The 14,135-nt window shown below is 35.5% G+C and overlaps 1 protein-coding gene across 3 annotated transcripts in view; it reads right to left on the bottom strand.

The window, feature by feature from the left end:
* Positions 1-14,135, bottom strand: part of EPS15 (epidermal growth factor receptor pathway substrate 15) — a 134,244-nt gene that overhangs the window by 14,415 nt on the left and 105,694 nt on the right. For all 3 annotated transcript variants that reach the window (XM_029949217.1, XM_029949220.1, XM_029949218.1), the window contains exon 21: positions 11,886-11,955. In XM_029949217.1, coding sequence (XP_029805077.1) covers positions 11,886-11,955 — 70 coding nt within the window. The remainder of the gene's footprint in view (positions 1-11,885; positions 11,956-14,135) is intronic.

Raw genomic sequence — 14,135 nt, 5'->3', positions numbered from 1 at the left:
TTTTATTGTTTAGGAAACGGAGACTAAGAAAACCTAAAGAATTTTTAAATTCTTAAAACCTAAAGTTTTAAAAATTTTATTTATTTATTTTGAGAGAGAGAGAGAGCACATGGGAAGGGCAGAGAGAGAGAAGGTGAGAGAGAATCCTAAGCAGGCTCTGCACTGTCAGCACAAAGCCTGATGTGAGTCTTAACTCACAAACTGTGAGATCATGACCTGAGCTGAAACCAACAGGTGGACACTTAACCGACGGAGTCACCCAGGCGGCCCAGCAATTTTATCTGAATAAGTCCAGGCAACTGGATGCATGCACTCATGTCCTAATCATGACAACCCATTTCTAAACTGTTTACACTTCCATTCAATTGAAAATCTTATGCCAGTATAGCATATTTGAGACAAATCATTTATTTATTGCTTCAGCAGTCCATTGATAAGACTCTGCTATGTCCCAGAAACTCTGGGGTAGGAGTGTAGGGATACAACATAGAATGACTCCCAGGTCTCTGCTTGGGCAACTGAGTAGATGGCAATACTATTAACAGAGATGTGATATCCAGAAAGATGTTTAGTACTGTTTTATATTTCATAGGGTGAACAACTTTACTTTCAGACATACCCCTGTGACACATTAAGTAGAAGACCATTAAATATATACACATATAATAAAAATATAATATAGGTAATACAGTAAACCTCATTTTAAATAATATAAATAATATATACACAACTAAAAAATTATATACAATGTATGTATGGAGCACAGGGCTAGCAACTTAGGTTTGTGGTTAGTAACATGATCAAGCGTTAAGAAAGATCTCTCTTTCAAGTTAAAAATACGAGTGCCTGGGTGGCTCAGCTAGTTGAGCGTCTCATTCTTGATTTCGGCTTAGGACATGATCCCAGGGTTGTGGGATTGAGCCTGTGTCAGGCTCCGTGCTGAGCATGCAACCTGCTTAAAATTCTCTCTCTCCTCAATATAAATCAAAACCATAATGAGATACCACTTCATGCCTGTCAGATGGCTAAAATTAACAACTCAGGCAACAACAGGTGTTGGTGAGGATGCAGAGAAAGAGGAACCCTTTTGTAGTGCTGGTGGGAATGCAAACTGGTGTAGCCACCCTGGAAAATGGTATGGAGGTTCCTCAAAAAATTAAAAGTAGAACGACAGCGATTGAACTACTAGGTATTTATCCAAAGGATACAGCAGTGCTGTTTCGAAGGGGCACGTGCACCCAATGTTTATGGCAGCACTATTGCCCATAGCCAAAATATGGAAAGAGCTCTAATATCCATCGATTGATGAATGAAGATGTCATGTGTATGACATGTGTATGTGTGTGTGTGTGTGTGTGTGTATACACACACACACACACACACACACACACACACACACAGGAGTATTACTTGGCAATTAAAAAGAATGAAATCTTCCCATTTCTAACATCATGGATGGAACTAGAGTATATCATGCTAAGCAAAATCAGAGAAAGACAAATATCATATCACTTAACTCATATGAGGACTTTAAGAAACAAAACAGATGAACATAAAGAAAGGGAAGCAAAACTAATACAAAAATAGGGAGGGGGACAAAACATAAGAGACTCTTAAATACAGTGACCAAGAGTTGCTGGTGGGGTGCTGGGTGGAGGGATGGACTAAGTGGGTAAGGGGCATTAAGAAGGATACTTGTTGGGATGAGCACTGGGTGTTATATGTAGGGGATGAATCACGGATTCTACTCCTGAAATCATTATAACACTATATGCTAACTAACTTGGATGTAAATTAAAAAAAAATTCTCTATCTCCCCCTGCCCCTCTCCCCTGCTTGTACTCTCTCTAACATTAAAAAAAAAGGTTAAGAAAGACTACACTAGCAGTCACATAGATGACAGATTGTCAAATAAAACAAATAAAGGAAGCAATTTAATATCACAGTCTAACTGAAACAAAATGAGAGTCTCAAGCAAAGCAGAGCACAAGGAGGAACAACCAGGGTCTATCTGGGGGTGTCTTAAAACAACAGGACTTGGCAATTATTGGAGGTGAGGAATGACAGAGAAGTCTAAGATGATTGGCTAACAGTATCATTAGTATAGAGAGTAGAAATGCTAAAACTGTGAAGGAGACACTATTTAGAAAAGAGATTACTTCAACTTTGACACGAAAGGGAAATATCCACCAGGTAACTTGAAGGTACTGAAGGCTCAGAAGAGAGTTCAACACTAGAAGGCTAAATAGGAGTCATCAGAAAACATGTTGTACCTGAAATCACAGAATTGGACATCCCCACAGTTAAGAAGTGTGTACTGTGAGAAGAACAAAAACACCAGGCTAATACAGAACTAAAAAGATAACCTCTACTCTTCAGCTTTTTCTCCAGGATACTGAGATTATTCTCTTGCTCCTGTTTTGAACAAAAGGAGACATCTGTCCCAGATACCTCCTGGGAGCAAGTTGTCCTGAAAGAACAGACAATGGAACCGGAGACCAGAGCAACGGGAAATCTTTCCGTTCATATTAGGTCAGAAATTCTCAAAGTGTGGGCCCCAGAGGTCGCTAAGACCTCTTTAAGAAGATCTATAAAGTCAAAACTATGTTCAGAATATTAAGATGTTATTTATATTCTTAATGTGCTGATATTTACAACAATGTTGCAAAACCAGTGGTAGATAAAACTGCTGATGCCTTAATGGGAATCAAGGCAGCAGCACCAAACTGTACAAGTAATATTTTTCTCCGTGACAAACTTGCAGGGAAGAAAAAAGCACAGTTACACTTAAAAATGTCTGTCATAGATAATCAATACCAATTACTAGTTTTAATAAACTGTGATCCTGAAGCTCACATCTTCTTATAATTCTTTTTTTGTTGTCATTGCTTTTCTTTTTTTAAAATATTTTATTGTCAAATTGATTTCCATACAACACCCTATGGGAAATACACACAAAGCTCCTCTGCTGAGTAGCAAAGCATGATGGTTATCTGGAGGAAAAGCACTGGCATGACGGTGTGAGAAACAGGCTGAACTAGCTGCTTTTTTTAATGGAATGTCCTTTTTACTTGAAAGAAGTAACAGATAAACAATGATTATTCAGATTTGGGTATCTGGCAACATTTCCTCCAAAATAAACAGCAAATCTGTCACTTTAAGGAACATAACTGACAGTATTTGTTGCAGATGATAATGATTCAAGTTTTCAAATAAAAATCAGAATCTTGGAAAGTTGTATCTGCTCCAAATCTTAATATTATACCAATACTTAAAGGCTCTGATAAGATGGATGGTGATATTAATAAATGTAATTTTAATATAAAAATTTTTAAAGTTTATTTTGAGAGAGAGAGAGTGTGAGCAAGGGAGAGGCAGAGAGAGAGACAGAGACAGAGAGAGAGAATGAGAGTCCCAAGAAGGCTCCATGCTGTTCAACATGGACCTGATCCCATGAACTGTGAGATCATGACATGAGTTGAAGTCCAGAGTCAGATGCATAACCAACTGAGCCACCTAGTTGCCCCATAAGTGTAATTTAAAAAATATATATACTGAAACGTGTCAGCATTTGGAAAATATGCACAACTCAGTGAACCAAGACTTCCCAAATGATCAATGCAAGTTACAAAATCAAGTATAGGTAAAAGATTCATTCAAAGTGCAAGACAGGCCGATGGATTTTAATGTAACAGAATATGAAAGATCCTTGATACAGTTTCACATACCATATTGCAACTAATTTGAAGAAACTAAAATACGTTGGAATGTGGTAGAGTAACAAAGAAGAATATCCACAATTATCTTCAAAATATTTTTGAAATATTCCTCCTTTTTCCAACTATGTATCTGTGTCAGGCCAGATCTTTTTCATTTCACATACTTCAAGAAGAACAATATAGTGCAGCAGACTGAATGCAGACATAGATATGAGAATCCAGCTGTCTTCTGTTAAGGCAGACATTTTTAAAAGAGTTTTGGAAGGGGGAAAGAGTTGGGGAGAGAGAGGGACACAAAACCTGAGAGACTACTGAATACTGAAAACAAACCCGAGGGTTGAAGGGGGAGGGGGAGGGGAAAGGGAGGTGGTGGTAATGGAGGGGGGCACTTGTGGGGAAGAGCACTGGGTGTTATATAGAAACCAATTTGACAATAAACTATTTAAAAAAAACCAAGTACATATGGGTAATAAACAATAAATTTACTTAAAAAAAGTTTTACAAAAATCTATGAACAATGCAGCTCTTGTCATAATTTTTTTTTGGTTTGAAGTTATTTTTCTGTTTTTAAAATTTTTTAACATTTTATTTATTTTTGAGAGGCACAGAGAGAGAGAGAAAATGCGAGCTGGGGAGAGGCAGAAAGAGGGGAGACACAGAATCTGAAGTAGGCTCCAGACTCTTGAGCTGTCAACACAGAACTCAACGTGGGGCTCGAACCCATAAACCGTGAGATCACGACCTGAGCCGAAGTTGGACACTTAACTGACTGAGCCACCTTGGCGCCCCTGAAGTTATTTTTCTTAAATATATTATTTATGTTAATATGTAATGGGTTTATTATCATTGTTTTTAAATGACATTAAAAAGTTTTTAACTTCTCAGCTTAAATTTCTAATGCAGTTAATACTGATAGATAACCAATTTAAACAAAAGCTCATTAAGGATCTTCATTTATTTTTAAAAGTGTAAAGGGGTCCTCAGACCAAAAAGCTGCTATACTTAACATTTTCCAAAGTTAGTGTTTGTGATTATTTGAAATAATCCACTTCTTTCCTAATTATTTTGTTGTTGTTGTTGAAATAAGAGCACAGAAAGGTTGAAGTCTGGAATTTTCTCCACCAAAAGTCCTTCATGGATCTTCCACAAATTTCTTACTAAAATGTATTAATTTCTTAACATTTTTCATTTGACTGTTTTCCCTATGCTCTCAGTACCTTTTATCAAATTTTGGGTTCTAAGGATTTCTTATTTTTTTCATTTACATAGTAGATTAAAAAAAAAAGGCAGGAAAACAGAGAGGAAAATCAGTAGAAATGGACTGAGAAACAAACTGGTATGTGGCCCTGGGGCTCAGTTTTTCCTTCCATTTTTAGGAAAGGAGGCTAGATAATAGTTTTCAAATCTTAAATGAAATATCAATATAAGGAAGAAGTAAATGGGATTTAAAATATTAATTCTAAGGGCTCCTAGGTGGCTTAATCAGTTAAGCATCCAACTCTTGATTTCGGCTCAGGTCATGATCTACAGTTTGTGAGTTCAAGCCCCGCATGGGGCTCTGCACCGATAGTGAGGAGCCTGCTTGGGATCCTTTCTCTCTCTTTCTCTCTGCCCCTACCCCATTCATGCAGGCTCAGGAGTGCTTCCTCTCTCAAAATAAATAAACAAAATTTAAAAAATTAACTCTAAAATCATTTTAAGTTCAAATTTATAACATTTACTTATCATAATGACAGAGAAAACATGAAGCAATTTTGATTAACAGAAATGTTTAAAGTCAGGAGTTGAACTTATTTCTGTAGTTGGTTTCGGTTGCTCTATTTGAAAAAGAATTCATCCAAAGAAGTAGTTATATACATTTTAAAACAAGAGTCTTGCAATCTCAGAGTAGTTTTAAAATAATTTGTATCCAGAGGCTTGCATAAAAGCTATTTAACTTGATAGTACTTTAAAGCACAAATGCACTACAATATGTCAATGTGGTCTGCAACATACATGAATGCATATATTTAATTAAATTGCAGTTTTTACAAAGATACTTAGAAATATAAAACAAGACTCTGCCAACTCTCTGAAGACCTCTCTGGAAACTAGTTTTGTGAAAAGTAATAATGAAAATTCTGCCTACACTATGTCTATGACTCCTTCCAGCTCTAATAAAGGCAGCAATGTTAAGTTTGAGAGAAAAAAAAAAATCTGTGGCATGACCTTACTGCCGTTTTTATATTGTCAGAATGGATGATAAGATACGGCAGAAACACCGTAACGAAGTGGCTAATAGCATGAGCCCTGAAATGAGATGTGGATTGGACACTGAGCATTCTGACAAGTACTGCAGCCTTGGGCAAACTGCCTGACCTATGTTTCATTTTCCTCACCCTTAAAATGAGAAAGAATAGTACCTGTCTCCATACCACTGTAAAGATTAAATGAGGAAAATGCAAAAACGAACTTTGGATGACCTTGTGTATGGCTGTCAAGAAAAAAAAGAAGTTCAAAACTGATACTTTTGAGTCTGTGTAAGGTCTCAGCCCCAGACACCACTAACAGACAGCCCACTCAACTCAAGAGTTTTTGGTTCTAAGATTCTCATTCAAATCAAGACATACGCTAGACAGCAGGCTAGCAAGATACAGGTTCTCATTTGTATGTAAGGATGGTTCAAAATGAATTCAATATAATACACTCTATTAACAGAATGAAGGAAAAAGTTCCATATGATCCTCTTAATTGAGGCAGAAAAAGCATCTGACAAAATTCAACATCCTTTCATGATTAAAAAAAAAACCACTTGGCAAACTAAAAAAAGAAGAAAACTATTTCAACATTGTAAAGGCCATATATGAAAAGCAAACAGTGAACATTATATTTAATGGTCAAAGACTTAATATTTTTTCTCTAAAATCAGTAACGAGACAAGAATGCTCACTTTCACCACTTAAATTCATCATAGAAGTCCTAGCCTTAGCAATTAAGCAAGGAAAAGAAAAATACACCCAAATTGGAAAGGAAGAAGTAAAATTACTTCTGTTGCAGACTATATGATCTCACATGTAGAAACCCCTCCCGCCCAAAAACCCTGTTTAGAATAAATGAATTCAGCAAAGCGGCAGGATACTAAATCAATACACAAAAATCAGTAGCATTTCTATATACTAACAATGAACAATCTGAAAAGGAAATTAAGAAAACAATTTCACTTATAATAGCATAAAAAAGAATAAAATACTCAGGAATCAACCTAACCAAAGAAGGTGTATTGCTGACAACTATAAAACATTCTGAAAGAAATGAAAGAAGATACAAATAAATAGAAAGGTCACTTCATGGATTGGAAAACTTAATATTGTTAACACATTAATACTGTCCAAAGCAATCTACAGATGCAAAGCAATCCCTATCGAAATCTCAATGACATTTTTCAAAGAAATGAGAATTCATCCTAATATTCATATGGAATCTCAAAGGACACCAAATAGCCAAAACAACCTTGAAAAAGAATAACAAAGTTATAGGTATCAAACTTTCTGATTTCAAAACTTATTACAAAGTTACAGTAATCAAACAGTGTGGTACTGCCATTAAGACAGACAATTACAATGGAATAGAAGAGGCAGCCCAGAAATAAACTCTTGCATATACAGGCAAATGATTTTCTACAAAGATGCCAAGGCCACTCAATGGGGAAAGGCCAAGTCCTTTCAACAAATGGTACTGGGAAAACGGAGTATCCACGCTAAAATAATGAAGCTGGATTCTTACAACAAATACAAAAATTTACTCCAAATGTATCAAAGACCTAAAGGGAAGACCTAAAGCTATAAAACTCTTAGAAGAAAATATAGGGAAAACATTCATGATATTTAGCTATACTTTCTTGGAATGACACTAAAAGCACAGGCAAAAAGAGAAAAAGTAGATAAACTGGACTATACTAAATAAAATTAGTTTTATGCACCAATAAACAGTATCAAAAGGATGAAAAGGCAACACATGGAATGGGAGAAAATATCTGTAAATCATATGTTTAATAAGGGGTTAATATCCAGAGTAAATAAATCTACCACTCAACAACAAAAAAGCAAACAACTAATTGAGAAAATGGGCAAAGTACTTGAATTGACATTTCTCCAAAGAAGATAAACAAATGGTTAGTAAGCATATGAATAGATGCTCAGTATCATAATCATTAAGGAAATGCAAATTAAATCAATGAGATGCCACTTCACATTAGAGTGACTATTATCAAAAACCAATCAGTAGTAAGTTTGGCAAGGATAGAGAGAAACTGGAACTCTTGTCCACTGCTGATGGGAATGTCAAATGATGTGTCTGACATGGAAAACAATCTAAGTATCTGCTGATGGATAAGTAGATAAACTAAATGTGGTACATATATATAAAAGAATATTATTCAGTCTTAAAAAGGGAAGAAATTCTGATACATGCTACAATATGGATGAATTTTGAGGATATAATGATACGTGAAATAAGACAATCACAAAATAACAGATACTATCTGATTCTACTTATGAGGTATGCAGAGCAGTCAAATTCATAAACACAGAAAGTAAATGGTGGTTGCCAGGGGCTAATGGGAGAGGCTGATCAAGAGTTCTTATTCAACAGATACAGAGTTTCAGTTTTGAAAGATGAAAATGTTCTGGAAACAGATGGCTGTAATACTTGCACAACAAATAAAAATGGTTAAAATAGTAAATGTTATGTATATCTTTAATGCAATGTTAGAAAACCTCACTATCAGGACAAAATTGTTAAACAACTCCCCTTGCCCATTCCCATCCCATATGCTGTATAAGTAGAGTAACTGATTCCTCCATTCATTCAGTAATATGTGCCTAGGCACGGTTTAAAGTTCTCAGGACACACCAATGAATACAAAGATTCAAATTCCCTGGGGTTTAAGATCTAGTGGGAGGAGGAGGAGAAAGATAGAGGAAAAATAAAGTAATTTATTTAGTATACTAGAAAGTAGTAAGCCATAATGAAAAAGAAAGAATGGTAAGAGAGGAATACTAGGCTAGGTACGGAATTCCTAAATGTTAAATAGGGCCAGAATATGCCCCACTGACAAGGTGACATTTTAGCAAAGATTTGTTAAAGGTAATGTAGCTAATCCGATGGATATATGGACAAGATCATCCCAGAAATACGGAACAGCTAAGGGCATAAGAACTGGCTGGCTGTTTGAGCAACAGCAAGAAGGCCAGTGTGGCTAGAGCAGAGTGAGTAAAGGGAATAATAGTAAAGGATGTTGTTAGAAAGGTATAGGCCATTGCAAATCTTTTGCTGGATATAATCTGAAGGTAAAGCCAGTAAGATCTCTTGGCAGGTTATGGATAGCATAAGAGAAGAATCAAGGACGACTCTTAAGGTTTTAGGTCTTAGCAACATTAAAGATGAAATTATCATGAACTGAAATGGAACAAATTGCAAAAGAAGCAGATTGGGAGAAAAAGACTAGTAGGTGTTCAGAGTGTTCAGCGCTAACATGTATGTTAGCTATATCTATCAGATATGCAAGTAGAGAAATCAGTAGGTAGTTGGATATATGAGTTTAGAATTCAGGAAAAAGATGTGGCTAGAGATATAAATGAACATATATGTAGTATGTGAAGTCATGAAATCAGATAAGGTCCCCGAGGGAATATAGATAGAGGAAAAAAAGAGGCCCAGTGTCTAAGACCTAGAGTAATAAAAAAACAAGAAGTTGGAGAAGAGAAGAAGAATCAGCAAAGGAGACAGAAGGAATGACCCAAGAGGTCAATGGGAAACCAGAGACCTCATTTGAATGTGGGTCCATCCATTACTCTTCTGTAACCTTGTGGAACAGTTTCATCTCTCCATGTTTTGATTTTCCTTGTCTGTACAATAAACATAATACCAACTACCTCATGTAGTTGCTGTGAGATTTAAATGAGACCAAGTATCAGAAAACGGCTAACACATGTAGTACTGAGACTGTGCAAGAGTGCAATAAATGGTATCTATTATTATGATGATTAACAACAGTGAATGGTAGGTCCCTCCCAGGCTATTATAGTCCTTTATTCTAACACTTTATAGAAAATTAGTTAGGAACTAGAAACAAAGGCAATAGACACCCACAGAAGCTGGCAATCTACATCAGCCTTGACTTGATGGTTCTTTTACCTCTAAGTAAGCTTTATCAAAACATGTTTTTCCTTGAACATGCCCGTAAGTCCTGCCTCCATTCCTTGCTCTTGTTGCTCTCTTTGCTTCATATACTCTCTTTCCATATATACTTAACATTCTAGCCCATTCTTTCAAGGCATACGACATAACCACCTTCTGGTGTGAAATCATTCATGATTTACCCTGAATGGAGGTGATCTCCCTTTCCTTTAAATCTTTACAGCTTTAATGACTTCCATGGCACTTACCATTTCAATCAAGAGTTAATTACAGTTGACCCTTGAAGTGTGTGGTAGATATACAAATTTTTCTCAATAAATGCAATATAGTACTGTCAATGTATTTTCCTTATGATTTTCTCAATAATACTTTCTTTTATCTAGCTTACTTTATTGTAAGAATACATATAACATACAAAATATTTGTTAATCAACTGTTTATGCTATTGGTTAAGGCTGCTAGTCAAGAGTAGGCTATTAGTAAATGTTCTGGGAAGTCAAAAGTTATATAAGGATTTGCCACTGTATGGGAGGGAGGTCAGCATCCCAAGGGTCGCCTGAATAAATATATTAACCTTTCATTTTATTTTCTTAGATCTTCCTTTCTAAACATACAATATCCTTAGCCATATGTTAACTCATCAGTTTAATAATGAGAGTCTAAAAGAAGTGCATGTGTTTTAAAAAGATATTAATTTAACCACTGTTACTACAATATGCCTGTTAGAAATCTTACTTGCTGTTATTCTAAGCTTTGGCTTAAATCAATACCCAGCACCATATTAAATCTTGTTTTCTACATATCTGCCTATTATATTCCTTTTTGTTACTCATGTTGGAAGTTAAATTCCTACCTGAAAACAACACACATTGCTAAATCTCATCTTGTTATAATTTGTACAAGAAATCCAAATTGTGAAGGCATTTATACTAATTTTTCTCTATGCTCATAATCCTCAACTAGTCACATCAGCAAATTTGTGTACTGAATAACTCACTCTGTTTACATCTGGAAAAATAAGGAAATCGATTTCAGCATGATACTTGAAGAATTTACATGTTTGCATCCTTTTCCCTCTAATTCCCTGCTCTCCTACACAATAGGTGGTCTGTTTTTTTTTTAATGAATAGTGAGAAAGAAGCAATTACTTAGTTGCCGAAGCTTTTAGACAAACCAGACTTCGGTTTAAACCTTGGCTTTACCTGCTTCAAATCTAGTAAACAATACAATCTTGATCAAGTTACTTAAAGGTCTGGTCCTCAGTTTCCTGATCTTTAAAATGGAAATATTACTTAAAAGGATAAATGGAAAAGTATATACCAAAAATAAATCATGAAGACTAGATGCTAGAATAACATTTAGCTTTTCTCTGTATTATTAAAGGAATCTATACATTATCTGTAAAGGTATTACCATTACCTAATGAAAGCAACTAATTTTTAAATTTAGGCCAAGATCCATAAGAGTCCTTACTGACTTAGAAAATGTCAAACAACACTGCCTTTTACAAAGCAAAAAAAAATTTTATTGATTTTACTGGCTAGGGTACATCTAGTAAGATTCTTTTTTCAATAAAGTATAGCTGACACACAATGTTACATTAGTTTCAGGTGTACAACACAGTGATTTGACAAATTTATATGTCATGCTATGTTCCCCACGAGTGTAGCTACCATCTGTCACCACACACTATTGTAAGAGCATTATTCCTAGGACTTATCCATTCCATAACTGGAAGCCTGAATCTCCGACTCCCCTCTAGTGGGATCTTTAACATGAATAATAAATGAGATAAATGAATGATAAGAAAAGTAGAAAGTGATACACCAACACTTGCCATTATTATTGTTAGATTACAGTTGGCTCTGACGATGCAGGAATTTTAAAGCCTTAAGTAAATAGGACAAATATATTTGGAAACCAAAAGAAGAAGCTTAAGGAAAAGGGTAATATTTACTGTTCAAAGAAACTGATCAATTATTTCCTTACCTGAATCACTTGCTGCAACAACAACTGTTCCACCAGGAGCAAAAGGATCATTGTGCTTCAATGTTTCTACCTAAACAAATTACACAAAATCATGATGATGAGAAGCAATGTTTCACAGCTGAAACCTCATTGCCTTACCAGAAAAAACATTCTTTACAAACTCTAAACTAATTAAGAAATACAAGGCATTAGGAATGTTTCCCCATACTGATTTGCAATCTAATTAAACTGAAATGATACACATCATTTTCTAATCTTCATTGTATAATATCCATTCCAAATGGTATATGAAACATGCATGGCTTGACAAATAAGTATCAGATGAACACCTATGTAATCACCTTCTGCTAACACCGCAGAAGTCTTATGTGCCCCTCCCTAATCACAATCCCATCCTTCTTATTATCCTGACTTTGGTGGAATTCATCTCTTTTCTTTTCTTCATAATTTTGCTACTAGTACAGATACACACTATTATAACTTTTTATTTTTAAGTAATTTTAGATTTCTAGAGCAAGTATAAGAAAATACAGAGAGTTCCCATATATCCTTCACTCAGCTTCCTCTAATATTAATATCATGGTACATTTATTAAACTAAGGAATTATCACTGATACAAAACAATAAACCATAGATTGTATTTGGATTCCACCAGTTTTTCCACTAAGGTCCTTCTATTCCAGGATGACATGTTGCATTTGGGATGCATACTATTCTAACTCTTAAATATCCTAGTACTTAATATCAGTAAATACTAGAGTTCTATTTTCTAATTATTATCTAAAAATAATTGTAGCATCTTCCCATCACAGGAACGTGCACATGTGTTCCAGAGGAGGAAAGGGGGGACAGGTAGGGAGAAAGAGAGGGAGGTAGGGAGGGGGCACTGCTAAAAAGATCTTGCTATCTTCAATGAGTCAGGTAAGAATCTGGACCAAGTGGCAAGGGTAAGTGGCTACACAATGAGGACTTTACCAGAAGTCAGAGATTTCTGCTATAGAAATGTTTTCCTTATTTTACTTTTTAATCATAATCAAAGTATGTATTTAGGAAGAATTAACAACTTTCTCTTTCTGGCATCAGGCTCTTGCTAAGAGACCAACAAGTGCCTTAGCAGACAGTTAGATGAAAGGGGCATGAAAAGGGTTTGGGAACATTTATCTCCTCTAACTCATGGCTATCCATTTCATCTGTATTACAGGCTCTATTTCTAATCATCAAGAAATTGGTTATTACAACTGAATGTCAAAGGATATTGCAGAGCTCAACTTATACATTTCCAAATAAAAGAGATGTATTTGAAAAGAAAAGAGTATTGCTAACCAAGACTTACACATTCTCTCTTTATAAAAGAACCCATTTAAACTACTATTAAAAAGAAGTAATTAATTCTAATGAAGCTTTTAGAACTGAAGATGATAATACTTATTTTAATTGACGCCAATAATATTATTATAAAACTATCACAATAGCCTATACTCTGATTATATCTACTGAATGAATAAAGAGCATTCAAAGGGGCATCTAGGTTACTCAGTTGGTTCAAGTGTCCAACTCTTGATGTCAGCTCAGGTCATGATGTCATGGTGCGTAGATCGAGCCCTGCATTGGGCTCTGTGCTCACTACATAGAACTGGCTTGGGATTCCCTCTCTTCCTCTCCCAGTTTAGCTCCCTCTCCCTCTCTCTCCTTCTCTCTCTCTCAAAATAAATAGACAAAAAAAAAAAAGAGGAATAAAAAATACTAAGCTTGTCTGTATAGCCAGTTAACTTTGGATGGTTCCTAATAGAAGAGTCAAACTACCAGTGTTGGAAACCGTCTCTGACATAACCTAAGTCACCAACTATTAGTGCTGCTTCTCTTGACTTTCAGGGAAGGAAACGCTAACAGGTCTGATTTTTAACAAAAGCTTACAGATTTATTTGCCGCCAGAGAGAGAAATAGAAAAGGCAGGCCTACATGAGTGTCAGGTTTAATTTCTATTATTTCATCACATTGTGCCACTACCCAGAAGGCCATGGAGAGAGCAAGAGGAAGAGGAGGGACTGTGTAGCCCATGAAGGAGTAAGAGGCCACTAATGTTATGTTCAGTTTGATAATTAGGAAACTTAGTACACAAAAGTAATTTTCATACCTAAAATTCAGATGGGATGATTTTATAGAATATTTCAAAATTATCACTGAAATTCTCTCTCTTAAATATCACTCATCTACCCCTCCACTCTGACTTTACGATTTAGTACCTACACA

The sequence above is a fragment of the Suricata suricatta genome, chromosome 8 (genome assembly GCF_006229205.1).
Source record: "Suricata suricatta isolate VVHF042 chromosome 8, meerkat_22Aug2017_6uvM2_HiC, whole genome shotgun sequence".
Classification (NCBI taxonomy): Eukaryota; Metazoa; Chordata; class Mammalia; order Carnivora; family Herpestidae; genus Suricata; species Suricata suricatta.
This window is presented reverse-complemented; position numbering and strand designations above follow the sequence as displayed.